The sequence below is a fragment of the Chiloscyllium plagiosum genome, unplaced genomic scaffold, assembly GCF_037043375.1.
Source record: "Chiloscyllium plagiosum isolate Xiang-an unplaced genomic scaffold, Cpla_swu_hap1 HiC_scaffold_25, whole genome shotgun sequence".
Taxonomy (NCBI): Eukaryota; Metazoa; Chordata; class Chondrichthyes; order Orectolobiformes; family Hemiscylliidae; genus Chiloscyllium; species Chiloscyllium plagiosum.
The window spans coordinates 23,100,424-23,120,399 of NW_028270163.1; the positions used below are offsets into that span (position 1 = coordinate 23,100,424).

Below are 19,976 nucleotides of genomic sequence, written 5' to 3' on the forward strand. Positions count from 1 at the left end.
GCTGTGGGAAATCTAAAGCCATTCCATTTGTTTTAAAAGGTGGAATTGGTGTTCCCTAAACTGTGTGAGCTGGACTGTGGTTCTGTGGGGTGCCAAAGCCATACGGTGTGGTTGGAATATATAACACTGCCATCTAGTGTAGAGAGGACTTCAAACATCCTTAGGTGTAGTCAGCTGTTGTTGGCACACTGTTCACCTTGAGAAATACTGACAAGCTGAAATGTTTACACAAAACACATGAGACAGAAGGTGAGGGTAACATGGAGAGAAAATGTTCATCAATTGGAACACTTTCAATACAGGTAGCCAGGCAAGCAAATAGACGTAGGTGGTGTAATGTAAATTTAAAATTCCAATATACAAATGACAGTTTTGTCCTTCTTATTTTGCAAGAAACAATATGGTTCATGTTTATTTCTAATACATCACATTTCTCGAAATGAGAACTGTGTGCAAAAGGAATCTTATCTCTTAAATTAATTTTCTATCTGGTTCTTTGCTGTATTCACTACTGATTAATCCTTTTTATGAAAACTAGGGGGCACATTTTTAAGGTGAGAGGCGAGAGATTTGAAAAAGACATGAAAGGCAAATATTTTACACAGAGGGTGGTTCATGTGTGGAATGAACTTCCAGAGGGAGTCGTAGATGCAGGTACAATTGCAGCATTTGAAAGACATTTGAATAAGTATATGAATACAAAAAGTTTGGAAGGATATGGGCCAGGAGCAGGCAGATCGGATGAGTTGAGTTTGGGATTATGGTCGACATAGACTAAAGGGTCTGATTCCATGCTGCATGACTGTCAATGACTCTCTCGAAGTTATTAGGTTTGGGTGACATTATGTTTATTCGATAACAGCCTCCAATTCTCCTCTTAAGAGCAGGGCAGGAACTTCCATATAAACCTAACTATTTCCTTGATTAAGGCTCCATTGATTTTATGCAGCTGGTTTCTCACTAGCAAAGGGAAGTCTACCAGTGGGAACAGCAAACATTGCTGCACCAGTAGGGGTAACAAGGAGACCTGAAGGGGCAGAAGTATGCCACAGATTGCACTAAGGTTCAGGGTGAATTTAAGTTAGATCAAGGCTTTTAGTATGTCAGTGCTGGGCCCGAGTTAGAATGTAGAGGACGACTCATGATTCTGTTCTTCCACAGAGGAGACACTTGTCAGTCCTTTAAGAGTCAATGACCATAGTGAGCCTCAGCCCTGGGAAAAAAAAGTAAAGGAAATAGGCAGGGGGAGGTTACAGGCTATCTAATGCCTACTCCTCTTTCTCCTGCTCTGCCATTTCAACGAACCACCACATTTGTATGGTATAGAAGAAGGCTATTTCAGCCCATTGTGTGCACACTGGATCTCCAAGTGAACAATTTACTTTGTGGGGTATTCTCCTGCCTTCGTGCCTCTCACAATGCATATTGTTTCTGTTCAGGTCGCAGTCTAATTCTGTTTTGAACGCCTCAATTGAACCTGCCCCCACCACATTCTCAGGCAGAACATTCTAGAACTTTACTTACTCGCTTTGTAAAAAAAGATTTACCTCAAGTCACTTTTGCTTCTTTGGCCAATTGCTTTAAATTTATTCCCTCACGCTCAACCCTTCCACTAATGAGATCTGTTTCTCCTAATCTACTCTGTCCAGAGCCCACATGGTTTAGCATACCTCATACAGTCATAGAGCTGTACAGCACAGAAACAGACCAGTCGGTCCATGTCCATGCTGACCAGAGATCCTAAATTAATCTAGTCCCATTTCACAGCCCATTTTAGCCCGTATCGCTCTTAACCTTTCCTATTCATGTACCCATGTCTTTTAAATTGTACCAGCCTCCAGCATGCCCTCTGACAGCCCGTTCCCCTCTGGCAGCTTGTTCTGTATACAAACCTCCCTCTGCATACGCCTAACAAATCTCCTCTCAGCCTTTTCTACTCCAAGGAAAACAGGCCCAATCTCCCCAATCTGTGCATTGTTTCTTCACTACCTCCACTGCCTTCGCATCCTTCTCGATGGATGGTGGTAGGGGTGGGATGGAGCAGCCAATGGGGATCTCAGCAGGGAGTCCAGGCAAGAAGGCACCAGTGAACCTGAACATCTGAATCATCTTTTATTCTAGACAGTGTTCAGGCACATGTTTTCCTTATAAGTAAATTTATTTAATAAAAACCCTCAAATAGTGAAACATGTAAACTTAATATTGGAATCAGCAGATAAGTGCTTACAGCTCTCTGGAGCGAGTTTTTTTTAATCGAGATGATGGCTCTGAATACTTTCTGACCTGCTATCTGAAGAATAGCCCACTTACATAAAATTAAGTGATTTTGTGCATAGTACTTAAGCATTTAAAGAACAGCAGGGTAGGTCAATGCCAGTGTAAATTGGAAGGAAGCTTGTGTTCTAAAATATTATTTTCCTTGCTCTGAGTGCTGATATTTTAACCAATTGTCAAGGCAGAGATGGCAGCATTAACATAACTCCAGAGGTCATTACAGTAGACAGTGAATGGTATTTGTATTCACACGGGGGGAATTACAGTCAGTTGATTTGACACAAGATGCTGGTGGGCATAATTACTGAGAGCCATAATTTGATATTTGCAGTGTTTAATTTTATTCTAACTGGAAACAAAAAAGTCATCCTTTTCCTGACCAAAAAGATTTGGTTAATTGAATATGGCTTGTTGTCTGATGTTTTAGGAGAGTTTTGGCTTGGTAAGAGTAATTGTTTTCTCTGGTTATGCCCATCATGCTGCATTCCACACACCCATGTACAGTTGCGCTGAATGTTCACATGAAACTAAAGACACTTCTGATTAGTCAACATACCCACCAATGTTTATATTTCGAGTAACTTCATGACCTGACAAATGGGTAAAAGAAATAAGTGTTAGCCCAAAGTGTTCTGATATAGCAGCCCCGTCAAATTGGCCCATTGGACTTGGTCGGACTTAAAGGATCCCATAACATTTATGTAAGTAAGTTTTCAATTCAATTTATTTTCAATCTGTTTTCTTGCTAAAGAGCAAGAAAAGTAAAGAACAACAGCAGGTCAGGCAGCATCCAAGGAATAGGAGAATCGACGTTTCAGGCATAAGCCCTTCCTCAGGCTTATGCCCGAAACGTCGATTCTCCTGATCCTTGGATGCTGCCTGACCTGCTGCGCTTTTCCAGCAACACATTTTCAGCTCTGATCTCCAGCATCTGCAGTCCTCACTTTCTCCCTGTAATATTAATGTTGTCCTCAAACTCATACTTTCCTCTCAGAACTCTGAATTGGCTGAATTTTTGGCCAAGGATTGAGGGAGACCTGAGCTGTGTTAGGGTTTGGGAGTTCACAGTCTGCAGGTATGTCCCGATGTACTTATATTTGCATCAATTACAGTAAGCTGCAAAGAGTGAGTGACAGTTAAATGGCAAAAACTTCCCCAAAGGATTCCCCCAAATTGCTGACATTTCTACCAGCCTCATACTAACATTATATTTGGATTCTTGGGTTATCTGTGGCATTTGAACAGTATGTTACATTTTCCTAAAAGTGGTGTTTCAAACCGATTGGATCAACTTTTAATCATCTCAATGCAATTTGTGTGCAAAGCTACATGTTACAAAAAATGCAAACCTATGTCTGATTAAATACTTGACACACGGTTAAGTTTTACTTGGCAGTGCTGTTGGGCCATGCAGTTTTAGTTCATTCAACCTGGCACAGTTAGGTTTGCTGAGCTGAAATCAGTATTGGTTAAGTGGTTCCAACAAAAACAATTGTTGATGGTTTGGGCAATTTCCCAAGTACAGTTGTTAATCCAAACATTTCGCTTGAACATGACAATTGAAATGTTGGGTAGAAACAACCTGTAGACTATTTAGAAAGAGGACAGACACCTGGCCAAAAGTTCACATTTGAACTTTAACAATAATCCAACTTTGTGCTCATAAGGCTACTTCAAAATCTGAAAAAAATTGAAATGCTAATAAGAATGGAAATTCTTTTGAGGATTGTGCATTACCATTGTCCTAATGCCTTATACACCAAACCAGAAGCTGGGCCTCGTGGAGAGTGAGAACTTTTGATTATTAGAATCGTACTTCTTTTTAGGCCATTCCTGGTGTTAGACTCAGACTTAACCGAGCTCCCCATTCTGGACACATGAGTCTCTTCACCTCTTCTAATATTCTTCAGAAATTGAGTTGGATTCATCCTGCCCTTAACCCTGTGCTGTGACATGTTGAAATGTAGCTGTGGAAGTGAGTGTCTCATAAAATGTAGGACTTCATGAAGTGAAGATTTACTCTGGATGATGTATGTTTTAATGTATAATCAGCTTTTTTGAATTGTTTTGGTGCATTTTAATAAGTTTATTGTGATCTCGGAAAGCTTAATACTTGTGTTTATGCTATCGGACCAGTCCAGAGAATATAATTCAAATCCCTCTCGAGTAAGTGGAATTGATTCAGTCAATTAAGTCATTTGTGTGCTAGCAACACAATCAGAATCATTAAGAAATTGGTTTCACTTTTCCTGACATAACCTGTATTGATTACTGTAAATTCACAAGTCTAAATGGCACAGGAAGAAGCTATTTATTCTTGAATCTCATTTACAATGTCATTTTGGTGTCTGGGTACAGTTAATGTTAGAAAGTGGAGTTGCAGTGGTAACATGTGAGCCAGCAGCTGCAGGTTCAAATCCCAACCCAGGTCTTGACGACCAAGGAAAGTTAGTTCCAAACACAACAGACAGGTTACATATCAATTTGTAAATCCTTCTGCTCATGCCAATGGCAGTAAGTATGAGCAGGAGAGATTCTTGGTCAACAGTATGGTGGAAAGAAAATTGGAGTCTTTATAGTCACTATCCACAGATCCAATTTACAACATGTATATAAAGTATATGGTACCACAGCAACCTGGACTCAGTGGGGAGTGGTTGGCTCAGTTGGTTGAATGGCCAATGTCAATAGAATGGTGCTAACAGTTCCTGCTCTGGCTAGAGAAGATTTAGGACTTGCCTCCTTGCACTACTTGCGGTGAAGATTACACCGCTGTGAGTCAGACTTGCCTTTGGGTTGAGAACTCAAGCAGAAGAAGAATGCTAGAAAGGCTTCATGTGTTGTTGTCCTTTAGTCCGAATTGTACAGCTGGCAGGTGCACTCGATTTCCGACGCCACTGAGACTCAACCTTGCCATAAAGATCAGTGAGCCTATTGGATATTTGCCACAATCCAATAGGTTTTGTGGGTAATTTCTTTCTTCAACCTGAATAATTTGTATAGCTGAACAAAACAATAAATTAAATAACATGATTTACCAACGTACCAAAGGAATTCTGTGAATATATATGTGAAATAATGCCACATAGAAATAAAAAGCAGAGAAGGACATCCTATAAAGTCTTAACTGGGCTGAAAATTGACTTGCAAATGCAAAGCTCTAAAGTAATGTTAGATATGCAATGCTTTGACTATCAGAAAACATTTTGCAATACGATCAAATTTGGTGATGATTCCAAGGTATGTGTTCATAAAAGGAACTTAATAAGATTCAGCTGGATCTTGTCATATGAAATCAGATGAAATAAGGACATCAGTTGGAGTTTCAAGTAGTAACACTTCAAACCAGAACATTGGAGGATATTTATTAGCTTTAAGTAGCCCATTATTTAAAGAATGTTGAATGGTGCTCAGATGTATAGTGTAGATCTAGTTCCACTGGATTTCAGAGTTAATGGAAACACAATCTGACCATCAGAGGAGAGTTTGCATTCATATAAATGCCAGATTATGCCCTTTGGGATGTTACAAAGCATTTACATTCAATTAATTTGGTTAAGGTACAGCCAAGGTTGCTATATCAACAAACATAACAGCCATTTTGCAAAGCGAGCTTATGCAAAGAGCAGTGAAATAAATATGCAGATAACCTTTTTGTGAAGGTGGGTTTGAGTGAAGACGTTGACTAGGATTTGTGAGAAGCTCCAGTTCTTCTTTAGCATGATAAGCAGATAAGTCCACACTTTCCTCTGACAGCTGACACCTCACATAATTGTAATTGCTCAAACCTACATTGAAATGCCATCTTCCGTTAGAGTGTGGGCTGATCTGACAATCTTTTGATCCAAAGACAAGTATGCGCCTACTGAACCTAGCTACCATTAAAATGGCAAGTGAGATGTAGCCTAGTTAATTCATTGAAATGATGTTTGCATTACTTGGAGGCATGAAAGTAAAATTAATGCACTTAAGTGATAATAAAATAATTAAATTCACTTTCCCTTCAGTAGGTGTGTGAATGTGAAATAATGATTTTTAGGAAGCAATTGATTAAATACAAAGTTCAAGGTTTACAGACAAATTCAAACACTGGTGAAAATAAACTTGCATTTATACAGCACAGTTCACCATCACCATATGCCTCAAAGCACTTTGCAGCTAATGCAGTAGTTTTGGAGCAAACCCATTAGGGTGTTGGAGAGGTAACAGCTAGGTGGGAGCTTCCAGTTGCTTGCCTCTTCAACACATCACTGTGTTCCCATGCCAATATTTCTGTCTCACGCCTGCTGCAGTGTTCCAATCAGGCTCCACACAAGCTGAGGAACAACACCTCATCTTTCACCTAGGTACCTTACACTTTCAGATCTCAACATTGAATTTAACAATCTTAGAACATGAACATTGTCTCCTTTCTTTAGTCCCTACCCCCATCCTTAACTCATCAATGCCATGGTCACTTTATGAAACAACTTTATAAAACATTGGTTAGGCCTCAGATAGAGTACTGTGTTCAGTTCTAGTCACCACACAATTAGAAGGATGTGATTGCATTGAAGATGATGCAGAGGAGATTCATCAAGATGTTGCCTCATATGAAAAGTTTCAGTTATGAGGAGAGACTGGATAGGCTGAGTTTGTTTTTCTTGGAGCAGAGGAAGCTGAGGTAAATATCTGATTGAGATATACCAAAATTATGAGATGTGTAGACGGAGTAGATCATGAGAATCCTCATGGCTGACCTGTCAAAGACCAGAGGGCATTAGTTTAAGGTGAGGCGGCAAGTGGTTTAGAGGGGATTTGAAGAAAGATTTTCTCACCTAGATGGTGGTAGAAATATGGAACATGCTATCTGAGAGGATGGTGTAGGAAAGTACTCTTGCAACATTGAGGAAGCATCTGGCTGAGCATTTAAAGTACCTAGTGACATAGGGACTATGGACCAAGTGCGGCTAAATTGGATTGTGTAGTTTGATTGGCATAGACATGGTGGGCCAAAGGGCCTGTTTCTATGCTGTATGACTCTATTGGAATCTACAGTTAATTATTGACAACAGTTAGAAGGGTTTTTTTTTAACATTCAAATGAAAATTATATATAGTTACATTTTTACTTTGGCTACTTATGATTTCCAGTGGAAAGGATTGAGAGTTGCATTCCATTCCAACTCTTGTGGTCTGTACAAAATATACTCAATGTATTACTTGACCATTTACTTTATGTGTTGCTATTGCATGTGATTATTCTGGAAAGTCTATGATGTTACAGTGTGTGGAATGCTGTGTTTCATGTGAAGAGTGTGTCAGTCATTATTGCTTGTTTATCCACACTGTTAGCATCAAATCACAATACACCACTTGGTGTTATCCCTGAGTCAAATGAATCAGCTTTAAACATGTAAAATGTGACTGAAATACCTTGAGACTCTGGCTCAGGACATTGTTTAAAATGCTGATTTGTTTTTAACCCAGTAAAAAAAAAGCTGAAGATGGAATGGTACAGTCACGTGAAAGGATAATGTCCTCTCATCTCTGAGTTTAAATTTTCCTCACGTTAAACACTGTGTCATAAATTGCATGAACATCTGCTGCCTGGTGACACAAAGCTGAGAGATTTTACATTTGGCACCAATGAGTGGAGAACCATATTCATATGAACACTTCCAAGGCCATTGCATGATGGGATTTGATTCTCAAACTCAGGAGCAGTGTGTTGAGGAGGCTTCTGACCTCTGCACTCTGTGTACCAATTGGGACAAGGAATATCAGTCACTTATCACTGCATCACTGTAAGTGTCATCCAGCTTCCTAACAATAGGAAGCATCCCAAAGAACCTGAATAAAGAAACTGGTTTGTTCAGATTATGACCAAGGAAGATAACTCGATAATAAATTGGCTGGAAAGTATTAATGGCAAAAATGTATTATAAGAAAACATTCTGTAAAGGTTACATGTGATTCATTGTCTGTTTGAGAATAGTTCAAGACTATTTTAAAGGCTGATAGATGTATTCTATTAGATGTACATATATAGACCGGTAAACTGGGTCATCACACAATAAACCTCACAGTTCAATCCATTAATAATGGGTATTGTCATACATTAACTACCAAAGCTACACTGGCTGTCAATAACAAATTACATTGTTTTTGGACAGATAGCATGTATACAGTGAAAAATATCAGTGCATATTTGGTATATGAGATCAGTAAGAAACTGATGCAAAATAACCAATATAGAACATAGAACAATACAGCACGGAACAGGCCATTCGGCCTTCAACGTTGCGCCGATCTGTGAACTATTCTCAGCTCATCCCCCTACACTATCCCATCATGATCCATGTGCTTATCGAAGGATTGTTTAGATCTCCCCAATGTGGCTGAGTTGAGTATGTTAGCAGGTCTGTTTTCATAGTTTTCCTCACTTTGATATAACTGAAGCAAAAGATCTTTTCAGGATATCTTCCATTTGTTTTGCCCATTGGAAACATTTCTGCTCACAGCTTCTTCTCTTCTCCAATCTAGGTGGCAGCAGTCTTCAAAGTCATCAGGGTTGTCGAGCAATCTGCAGTCGTCTGGCGCCAAGGCTGATGCACTCAGGGAAGAAATGGAGGAAGCAGCGAATCGAGTGGAGATCTGCAGGGTACAGGCTAAAACTGGAGTATTGTACAATCATGTCCTGCTAACCATGTGCAGTGTGTGAGCCACAGTGCAACAATCCTCAGCAAGTTATACAAGTTCTACATTCATACTTCACAAGTATAGGCAGTGCTGTGGAACCCCACCCATTTGGCTGCTTTGCAATTGCCTGGATAGGGAATGTTAGGCAGTTCAACAATGCAAACTATCATAATGCAGTGCACACTGTGTATCACCTGACTACATGTGTCTGCTTTCCAGAAAGAATCATTGGGTGATGATCAAATTTTAAAAAACAGTGAAAAAGATTACTACCTTTTTAAAGCTCAGTATTGTACTATCTGGCTAATGTGTTTAGCTGTTTCCATAACTATCTAGATCAAATTAAATCGAGGAGTGTAGTCCAGAGGCTTTGACAGAACAGAAGGCATAGATTTACATCATAAATTGTAGCACATGAGTGAGTGCAGGTATTGCTTAAATTTTTCAATTGTTACAAATTAGTGCTTATTCACAATATTATTCAGACTAATATGGTAATGTCTGCCATGTTGGTTTTACTGTTCAATGCTGGCTTCTATTTTCTGTTTTTCCATTAAGTTCTTTTTTTGTTTTAGCCCTGATTCATATGCTCAAAAAATGATATGTTAAATTAGTCAGTGCTCTAATGGGATCAGTTGATAGGAAGAGGGTTTGACTGTGGAATGATTGTGTCTATAAGGCTATAATAATATCATGTGCACTTTAAAGACAATGTCTAAATTTTAATAATGTCAAGAGGTGTTCAGGTAATGATACCAGTATGCTCTAGATTGCAAACAGAATGGTGCATGAAAATAAATGCTGTGGTCTTTTTGTTAAACCATCTGTTGTTTCAATAAAAGGTAAATTTTCATGAATGCCCGATATTACAATGGACGGAAGCAAGAGGAGTTCTTTTCACTTTGAAAAGTATACTTAAATGCTGAACTATTCTTGCTGTGATATTGAAATATGAGTTTGCCACAGCTTTTACCCCAACAGCATTGCAGGAAAAAAAGAATTTTTAAAATCTCAAATCTATGTTGGTCAGTTGTATTGCCTCTGCGTGTTCTGAGCTCTGTCTCTGCATTGTACTATTGTAATCAGTCAGTTGTTACTAAAACAACAAATATGACGAAGTTCAGTAATTTGGGTTCTGCTTAATTGTAGTTCAAGAGTATCAAATTAGCTGGATACCCTCCTCTATTGTGTCATTTCTATCATTCTATTAAATTAAAAATTGTTTGACCACTCAATGGCTGAAAATGTCCCTTGAAGAGAAACTACCAATACCTGTTCATTAAAAGTAGATTTGTTAAAGAAAAGTTCTCAAGGTAATATTCCACAAAGTAAACCACTAATAAGATCATAAGATTTATTTAACTTGCAGGCAGATACTGGCAGTTTAATACAAGTTCCTCATTTATGTGTGGTCAAGAACCACCTGCAAGATATAAAGGAGTAACAGCTGAAGTTAGAAGTGTTGAAGGTTCTCGTGTGTACTGTGTTATGTCTAGTTTGGCTCCTGTACTGTTTTGTGTCTGTTAGCCACATTTGGTCAAGAACCCACTGTAACTAGACTTTGAGCTTAACTGGTTTATCCTGTATCAATAAATTCAATTAATAGATAAAATCATAAACATTTGACAGCAAGGCTAAATAAGAGCTTTAATGTAAAACATCCTGATCAGCATTCAGATTTCAAACATTGCTGAGAACTTCATCAGAGAAAATGCCTTGAGAAAAATGTTTTGAGTAGCATTATGACTTTTCTTCAGACCTGAAGAGTTGTATCAGACTCAAAACATTAACTCTGTTTGTCATTCCACGGTTGCTGCCAATCCTGCTGAGCTTCTGTAGCACTCTCTCTGTTAATCTCAGATTTCCAGCATCTGCAGTATGTTATTTTTATCACTGAGAACTTATTGCATTATGAGGAACATTGTGATTATGAGAATTTAAATGTTAGTAAGGCTTATATGAATCCCATTTTTGCATCATTAAGTACCAAGTAAATTTTAGAGGTTTTTAGAATTACCCGTCCGTATTCAAAGCACAATACAAACCCACTGCTCACTGTACTCCAAAAAGCACATAGCACTAGTATTTGCAAAAGCTTTCCAGTTTGCAAATTGTAATTTCTTCAAAAATGCCCCAAAATCTCCTAGAACACATGTGAGAACACCAAACCAGCCTTTGGATTAATATATCAAAGGTAGTTGTATAAGCTATAAAGATGCACACGGTTTATTGAAATGTCCCTTTCGTTAATCTTCAGCATTTCCAAATGCACCAAGATTAAACTAATTATACAAGTACCAACAGCTCGATCAGTTTTGATGGAAAATCTTTGGTAATGGTTGAAATTGGCTGGTCACCTGTGGTGACAGAAATAAAAGAGGGGATCAATACTTAAACTGTAATTTATTTTTAATTTCTTTTAGTTAGAGTTATGTACCAGAGTTGAACTCCAGCTGCACCATTTCCAATTCACTAATAGGTGCAAAATTGATTGCTTTCATAATAATATAGCCAGCTTTCCTCTTTTCTGTTGCCTAGTGATGTTACATTCTGGAAACGAAACCACTTTCAGAGAATGAGCAAGCGATTAGGAATATTCCTGTAGATCATTTACATTTGATTACGATCTAAAATAGAAGATCATTTATCATTTAAGAGGAAAAATGCCCTCTGATATCATAGTACAGTATGCAATACCTTGGTTGGCATATAAAAACATATTAAAAAAGGGGTGACTACATCTCACTCACACGTTCTCAAAATTGACTCAGAATAATTCACTATCATTCCAAAAACAAGCCAAATCTAATCTAGAATATCTTAATTGTGTGTAATTCACTAACATATTTCCATTTTTCTGTCAAATGCAGGATCAACTGGCAGCGGACATGTACAGTTTTGTGGCCAAAGAAATAGACTATGCAAATTATTTTCAGACAGTGAGTACAATAGAAATATAAGGATTATTGCAATAAAAATAACCAAAAATGATGTTAAAACATAAAACTGATCAAAATCAGTCTCCTCAGTGATTTGACTGAAATGCTGCATTTGATTAAAACATCCTCCGATCACCTTCGGATCTAATTACCCCTTCAAACAGAACACTGGGTACTTGAGAAACTGTTGTTACAAATTTAAATGTTTTATTTTTATTCATTTTATTCTGTGTGAATAATGTCAGTTTCACTTGAAGATTATTTGGTTCAGTGAGGTGTAAATGATGTCCAGTGAATGATTACTTCTAGGCTAGCAGTAGAAATACATTGGGCTGCACTGCATGTTCACATTCCTCAGGAGATCAGGCACCTGCCCGAATAAGCCAAATATTGTACCTGTGTCTATGTGTTCCAGATGGTCTTCTGTTTGTGAGAAAGCCCTTTGTGTGTCTTTGGTACTCATGTAAAAGCACATAAAAAGTTGTTACAGATTAGATAGTTCCTATTTAGGTATAGGAAGATAAAATTTTATCACAAGTTCAAAAGAACAGGAAGACGACGACTTATCTTTTCTTACCTATTTAGAGAACCCCATTCCACTGGCACAGACGTGGAGGGAAAAATGCTAAAGTTCACAAGAAAGCCCCTAAAACAATGCCATGTTCTACCTGTAGAATGTGTGGTGCAGGAAGCTCCCATTTGCTCAACATAACTGCAGTGGTCAGGCTACAATGTTCAGTTATACCACTGGTTCTCTCTAGTCAAAGACCAGCAGCATTCCCAGCTTTGTAGTGAGAGAGAACTAATAGTATAACTCCAGCTTGTAGCCTGACCAGTGCAGGTATATTGACCAAAAGGGAACCTCCTCCACCACACATTGTACAGAAGGAACATGGCGTTGTTTTAGGCGCTTTCTTGTGAACTTTAGCATCCTCCCCCCCTCAGGTCTGTGCCAGTGGGATGGGGTGCTGTGGTTGCAGTGTGAAGAGTATCCTGTTGAGGCCTACGATTCTATGTTCTATTTAGAGAAAGCTACAATCACAGCATTTGTTTCTTAATGGCTTCAAAGGTGTTACCTACTATCTTGCATGCTCGTTAGTGTTTGCATTAAAATCTTTACATGTTGTTATATTAATCCTTGGCAATTTACTTTTCTACAAAACAATTTGCAGTGATTTAATTGCGGTCATTAATCTCATATTGTGGTCACCACTGAATATCAGCAAAACAAACATTTTTGCCCTTCCATCAACCAGGCAATAGAAGTAAAATAGACGCATGACTAAATATAACTACTCTGTGAAATATGTAGAATTTGGATTTATGGTATTAAGTATTCTGACACAGTATTAAGTAGTTTGAATTTAGTCTGCAATCTTAACTCGCGGTTCAATTGATTGTTGAAACATTTATAGCTTGACATGGTTGTTTGCTCTTGATAACGTAGCTGCCTTATAATCAGGTGCAGAAGGCCAATATATCATGGTCATTGTTATGTAGAATATGTAGAACTAATTTAGTAGCCCAAGAAAAGCTTGTGGTTTTATTTAAGCCTGCTTTCTGTTACTGTGAAGGTGTAGAGAACATCTACATTTGCAAGCAGGACCCGTTATCAGCACAGCTTGGTAAATATCTGTCAGCACTTGGGTGGTTATTCTGTCACATTTCCTCTCATTTTCTGACCGCTTTCTAGCTTCTGGAATAGTCATTAAGAAATTTAAATTTTGAGTAAGTCCACCTAATTTCCTGTAATTTTTTCAGAGATGACGACACACCAGTAAAATTTCCTATTAACAAGTAATTTCTGTTTATGATTCAATAAGAAACTAGCATAATACTATTCCCACAAATTTCTCCATGTCTGTTGATAGACAGGAAATTCTGATTAACCCACAATATTGATTTAAACATCAACCTTCCTCCTGCAAGGAAGTAAATGTAATTACACCTGGACTTAGTGAACCTCTGACAAATTCGTGCTTTTAATCCATTGTCAGTATTTTCTATTAATTGAGTAAAGGCCACATAAGTAGTGTTATAATCCCAGCGCATGTTATACTGGATAAATCAAATCCTGGGCTAAAACCTGGTATGATAGAACCTAGCTTTGTCTATTTTTAAACGGATAGAGATCAGTCACTGAAAACATTCACAAGAGTCATTAGGTGTATTTTTAACACAAAGGATTATTCGACAAGGAAATAGCATGAATTATATTACACTAGACAAAACGTGGAAAGTATTAATTGCAAACATCATTAAAAGGATTCACTCTCACTATTTCTTTCACCCCAACAATATCCCTGCAAACAATAAAGCCTTATGAGGATATTTGACTATCTGGAGATTAAGGCTAATTCCTGCCCATTCACCTGATGCTTTTCTTCAGCTGGTACGCCACCCTGAGACACCTAAAACAAAATACAAACTGAACCCATTTTTATTTCAATTCTCTTCCAATTCTAGCCATATTCTCCCATTCACCCACACCCAGAACAAATCAGCAGAATAGACCAACCTTGCATCATCTTTAAAAGGCCTTTGCATATTCAGACAAGCACTATCCGTCCAGAGCTACCCCGTTTGGTGCCTAACATTCACACTGGACATATCAGACAAGGGAAAATTTGGTACCCTTCTGTTCATGCCGGCAACTGGAGGTGTCCCTTTCAAGCTATCTGACCGTATAGACTACAAACAATTTTGGTTTAGGAAGATGCCCTGAACATATCTGTAATTCTGTTAAATGCATACACTGAAGCTTTGGGAGTGTAGACTATAATTCAGAAGAAGTATTTATTCAGGATCATGTTTCCCATTGCTTCATCAGTTTGAAACAGTGGGCTTTACATATTAATGTATGTTATTCCATATTCATCTAAGTCCACATGGTATAACACACACATTAATATGTAATTATTTTAGAATGAGAGAGTTTTTCCTCTTTCATAAAGCAAGTTGAAGGGAGATTTGATTGTCATGTTCAAGACTGTGTTGAGATAAGATAAACAAATTCCCTTTAGTGAATTTTACAAGGGCCGGGGGACACAGATTTAAAATTCTGGACAAGAGATGTGGAGGAGATGGGAGGAAGAGTCTATTGTGCAGTGAGTTGAAATGGCCCGGAATTTGCTGCCTTTGAGGGTGGGGGATGTGGGGATGGTGATGAGGCTGGAGGAAGTAGAGATGGTGATGAGGGTCGGAGAAGCTGGGATAATGGTGAGGCTAAAGGAAGCTGATACATTGATGAAGGTGGGGCAGGTCAGACATTGATGAGGTTGGGGGAAGCTGACACAGTGATGAGGGTAGATGAAGGTGGTATGGGTGGAGGAACTGGGACAGTGGTGAGGGTGGGGGAAGGTGAGATTGTGATAGGGGAGGCATAAGGTGATATGGTGATGGGGTGGGGAAAGGTGGTATTGTGATGGGGGTGGGGGAAGCTGATATGGGGATGGGGGCGGGAGAGCTGATATGATGTTGGGGGCGGCGGAGGCTGATATGGTGATGGGGTTGGGGAAAGTGATATGGTGATGGGGAGCGGAAAGGTGATATGGTAATGGGGAGGCGGAGATTGATATGGTGATAGGGGTGGGGTAAGCTGATATGGTGGTGGGGGAGATAGAAGGTGAAATGGTGACAGGGTGAGGGAAGCTGTTATAGTGATGGGGTGGGGAAAGCTGCTATGGTGATGGGGGTATTGGAAGCTGATATGGGGATGCTGTGGGGAAAGCTGATATGATGTTGGGGGAAGTGGAGGCTGATATGTTGATGGGGTGGGGAAAGGTGATATGGTGATGGGTTGGGGGAAGTTGATATGGTGATGGGGGAGGCGGAAGATAATATGGGAATGGGGAGGTGGAAGGTGATATGGGGATTGAGGTGGGGTAAGCTGATATGGTGATGGGGTGGGGAAAGCTGCTATGGTGATGGGGGTATTGGAAGCTGGTATGGGGATGGTGTGGGGAAAGCTGATATGATATTTGGCGAGGCAGAGGCTGATATGGTGATAGGGGTGGGGGAAGCTGATATGGGGATGGGGTGGGGAAAGCTGATATGATATTGGGGGAGGCAGAGGCTGATATGGTGATGGGGGTGGGGGAAGCTGATATGGGGATGGGGTGGGGAAAGCTGATATGATATTGGGGGAGGCAGAGGCTGATATGGTGATAGGGGTGGGGGAAGCTGATATGGGGATGGGGTGGGGAAAGCTGATATGATATTGGGGGAGGCAGAGGCTGATATGGTGATGGGGGTGGGGGAAGCTGATATGGGGATGGGGTGGGGAAAGCTGGTATGATGTTGGGGGACGTGGAAGCTGATATGTTGATGGGGTGGGGAAAGGTGATATGGTGATGGGGTGGGGGAAGTTGATATGGTGATGGGGAAGGCGGAAGATAATATGGGAATGGGGGAGGTGGAAGGTGATATGGTGATGGGTTTGGGGGAAGGTGATATGAAGCTGGGGGTGGGGGGAAGCTGATATGGTGATGGGGGAAGTGGAAGGTAATATGGGGATGGGGGTGGTGAAGGTGATATGGGGATGTGGGAGGGGGAAGCTGATATGGTGATGGGAAGGCGGAAGGTGATACGGTGATGGAGGAGACGGAACGTGTATGGTGATGGGGGAGGGGGAAGGTAATATGATGATAGGGATTGGGAAAGCCTAGACATTGAAGGGTCTCCAAAGGAAATTTGGAGAAAGAAATTTGCAGGGTTGCAGGATAGAATGGTGACCTGGGACTGACTGGACAGGTCAGTACGGAGCAGACATGGACCTAATGGGCCAAATGGCATCCTGGTGTGCAGTAGTGACACTAAAAACTGCATGAAATAACTCCACACAGGCCAGTAGCCCATCACTAAGTCACCCTTTATTTACATTTGGAAAATCTTTGACCCTGATCCAGCTTCCTCAGAGCCAGCTCTCAAAGTGAACAGGATGTTTGACATTCCTGTTTATACCTGTCAGCCAGGCCACCCGATTGGACCAGGTTAACAGCCTTAATCAGGGAACTCATATTCTATGTAGGCCATCGGCTGACCTTGTTACACTGTATTTGACTGGAAGGTAGGACACCATGCTGCCAGGACTGGGAGTGAGTCTTGAGTGGGTGGACATTAGGTCACTAGAGATCACTTTACTCGTGGTGGCCTATTAGGACACAGCTGGCAGGACTGCTATCCAATAGCGGACAGCGGCCCTCCTCTCAGAGCTCCCAGCCCCATTCTGAGGGCAAACAGTGTGGTAACCTTGGCAACACTGACAATGCAGCTGGCCCCTGCTGAGGTTGTAGGAGTAGAGGGCATCTCCATTCTGAGGCACATGCAAAGGCAGGAGAAGCACAGTCTGTCTTTCCAATTGGTTGACATTTCTGAACAAATTCCTTTCTGTCTACTTTAGTTTGTCAATTATTGCATTGTGTAATGAACTTAAATTAGGGGATGTTTCATTACCTTCTGTGCTTTTATTGATTTTAAATCATGTTTTTTTTCTTCACCAGTTAATAGAAGTGCAAGCAGAATATCACAGGAAGTCATTAGTGCTTTTACAGAACATATTGCCTCAAATTAAAGCACAACAAGGTAAGAATATTTTGATCTGTTTCTGTAAGATAATTAAAGTTCTCATGTTCTTATAGTAAAAGCTTAGCGAAAGCTTTTAGTTCTTTTTAAAATATGGAGTAGAAAATACACAAATTGGTCATATTTCTTAAACATACGTGAACTTAATCAGAAAGTTTTATTCATGTTGATGCGCTATGCTACAATGTAAACAAGGTCTATGTTAAATGCTAAAATACTTCACTAAAGACAAGAGGAGTGATGAAGGTTTTTACCCAAAACATTGATTTTCCTGCTCCTCAGATGCTGCCTGACCTAATCTTGACACTGATATTTTAATTATCTAGTGAGCTTTGCCAGTCCATTCATGTTCCAATGTTCCCATTGAGTCAGTCTTAATAAAAGTGCCCTTCCCAGTTTCAACATAACAGACAGCCTTAGGAACAGAAATGGGCCATTTTTGCCCCTCAAACCTATTCCACCATTCAGTGAAATCATGACTGATCTATGATCTAATTTGAGACATGTGCCTTTATCCACTATCATTTCCTGCTTTTGGCTAATACAAAACTATCAAGCTCAGTTTCAAAATTACCAATTAATGCAGCAACTATTGTTATTTGCAGCAAATTCCAAATTTCTACTAACCTTTATGCGAAGAAGTAGATAAGCAGGAGGCTGGGAGAACATAGCAAGCCAGGTGGCATCAGGAGGAGGAGAAGCCTGGCTTGCTGTGTTCTCCCAGCCTCCTGCTTGTCTACCTTTACATTTCAGCATCTGCAGTTTTTGTCTTTATGTGAAGAAGAGCTTCAGCATTTCACTCCTACCTCAAACGTTCTGATTCTGCCTCCTAGTCTTAGACCCCCAGCTAGCAGAATAACCTCTTTCTATCTATACAGCCTATATCCCTTAATAGTTTGGAAGTTTTGATTAAGTCATGTCTTAATCTTCTAAATTCGGGCAGTGCAGCCTTAGTTTGTTTAATCTCTCATTGTGGCTTAACCTTTTGAGTCTGTGTCTCATTCTGGTAAATCTACACTGCACAATCCCCACTCCCATGGATGATACATCTTTTCTAAAATGTGGCTACCAGAACTGTCCATGCATAGCACTGCAATGTGGCCTAGCCAGAGCTATGTGTATTTGTATAAAATGGGGCTCAGCAGCAATGTAGATGTCTCTGTGTATTTTCTTTGGGAAGAGAGACTGGGGGAAATCCGAAGCTCAAAGTAGGGAAGTTATTTGAGCAAAGAGTTTTATTTCAGTCACGTCTTCTTTTTCACTCTCCCATGTCCACTGTTTAGTTGGTTTTCTAAGAAACATGTAAATGACTTATTGTAATATTTTCTACAGTTATTTTATTTGAACAATTAAAAATATTAGCTGAGATTAGAGCTGCTGTAAACATGTTGACCATACTAGTTCAAAGAAGTCTGCTGTTCACAAACTCAGATGATGGCTTCGTAAAACGCTTTCTGCTCTCTGGACAGTCAGATACTGACCATGCTCCCAATGATAACATCTGGACCCCTCAAATGTCCTTGTGCAGTGACTGTATAGGAATTGCTCAGGAAGTTTAACATTCTAGTTGGGGTCACTTTTCAGTTAAAACCTTCCAAAAGTTCTCCCAATCTGGATTAGAGTGGGAGATCTCAGCAGAAATGTTTTCTGGTCTCTGAAGTTTCAATGGCAAGAGAGTTTGTCTTAAAGTCGTCATAACTGAGGAAGTTTAGGCCTCAGAATTGTGAAAGATTCCAGAGGAATCCACAATTCCACAGATTCCAGAGGAATTACAAAAATGTCTCCCAAGACCATGGAGCAGTACCTGGCAAGTGTCAGTTTGAGGTTGGAGTATAATTTCTCTGAACTTGAGTCTTTGTAAGGGCGACATATTGTAAACAGGTTAGAAATTTGTTTTGCGTTTTGTGCTGAGATTTTTCTAAACCCTCTTCTAAATTTGTGTCAGTTGGTTTATGATTATTTCCTCTTGGGTAATTAGGAGAAGGGGTAAATGTAGAGGAATGGGTCTGGGTGGGTTGCTCTTCAGAGGGTGGGTGTGGACTTGTTGGGCCGAAGGGCCTATTTCCACACTGTAAGTAATCTAATCTAAACGAATGTTTATTCCAGCACGGGGTGGCTCAGTGGTTAGCACTGCTGCCTCACAGCACTGGGGACCTGAGTTAATTTCTACCCTCAGGCAGCTGTTTGTGTGGAGTTTGCACTTTCTCCCTGTCACTGCGTGGATTTCCTCTGGATGCTCCAGTTTCTTCCCTTACTCCAAGGATGTGCAGGTTAGATGGATTGGCCAGGCTATATTGCCCATAATGTCCAGGGATGCACAGTCTCTGTGGGTTAGCATGGGAAATGCAGAGATAGGTAGATGTAGGCAAGATGTTCTTTGGTGGGGGCACCTGATAGGCCAAACGACCTGCTTCCACACTGTTGAAATTCTACAAAAAATTTCTGCAGCCTCACGAGGATATGCTTCAGTGACTAACCACCATGTTAAACAACTCCAAAA

General features: G+C 40.0%; 1 protein-coding gene across 9 annotated transcripts in view; it reads left to right on the forward strand.

The window, feature by feature from the left end:
* The window catches only part of arhgap44a (Rho GTPase activating protein 44a), a 314,883-nt gene that overhangs the window by 238,101 nt on the left and 56,806 nt on the right, over positions 1–19,976 (forward strand). For 8 of the 9 annotated variants that reach the window (XM_088000491.1, XM_088000494.1, XM_088000493.1 and 5 more), the window contains exons 7-9: positions 8,799–8,916; positions 11,825–11,893; positions 17,395–17,476. In XM_088000491.1, the coding sequence (XP_087856617.1) occupies positions 8,799–8,916; positions 11,825–11,893; positions 17,395–17,476 (269 nt within the window). The remainder of the gene's footprint in view (positions 1–8,798; positions 8,917–11,824; positions 11,894–17,394; positions 17,477–19,976) is intronic. The other variant, XM_088000490.1, reaches the window with a different exon arrangement.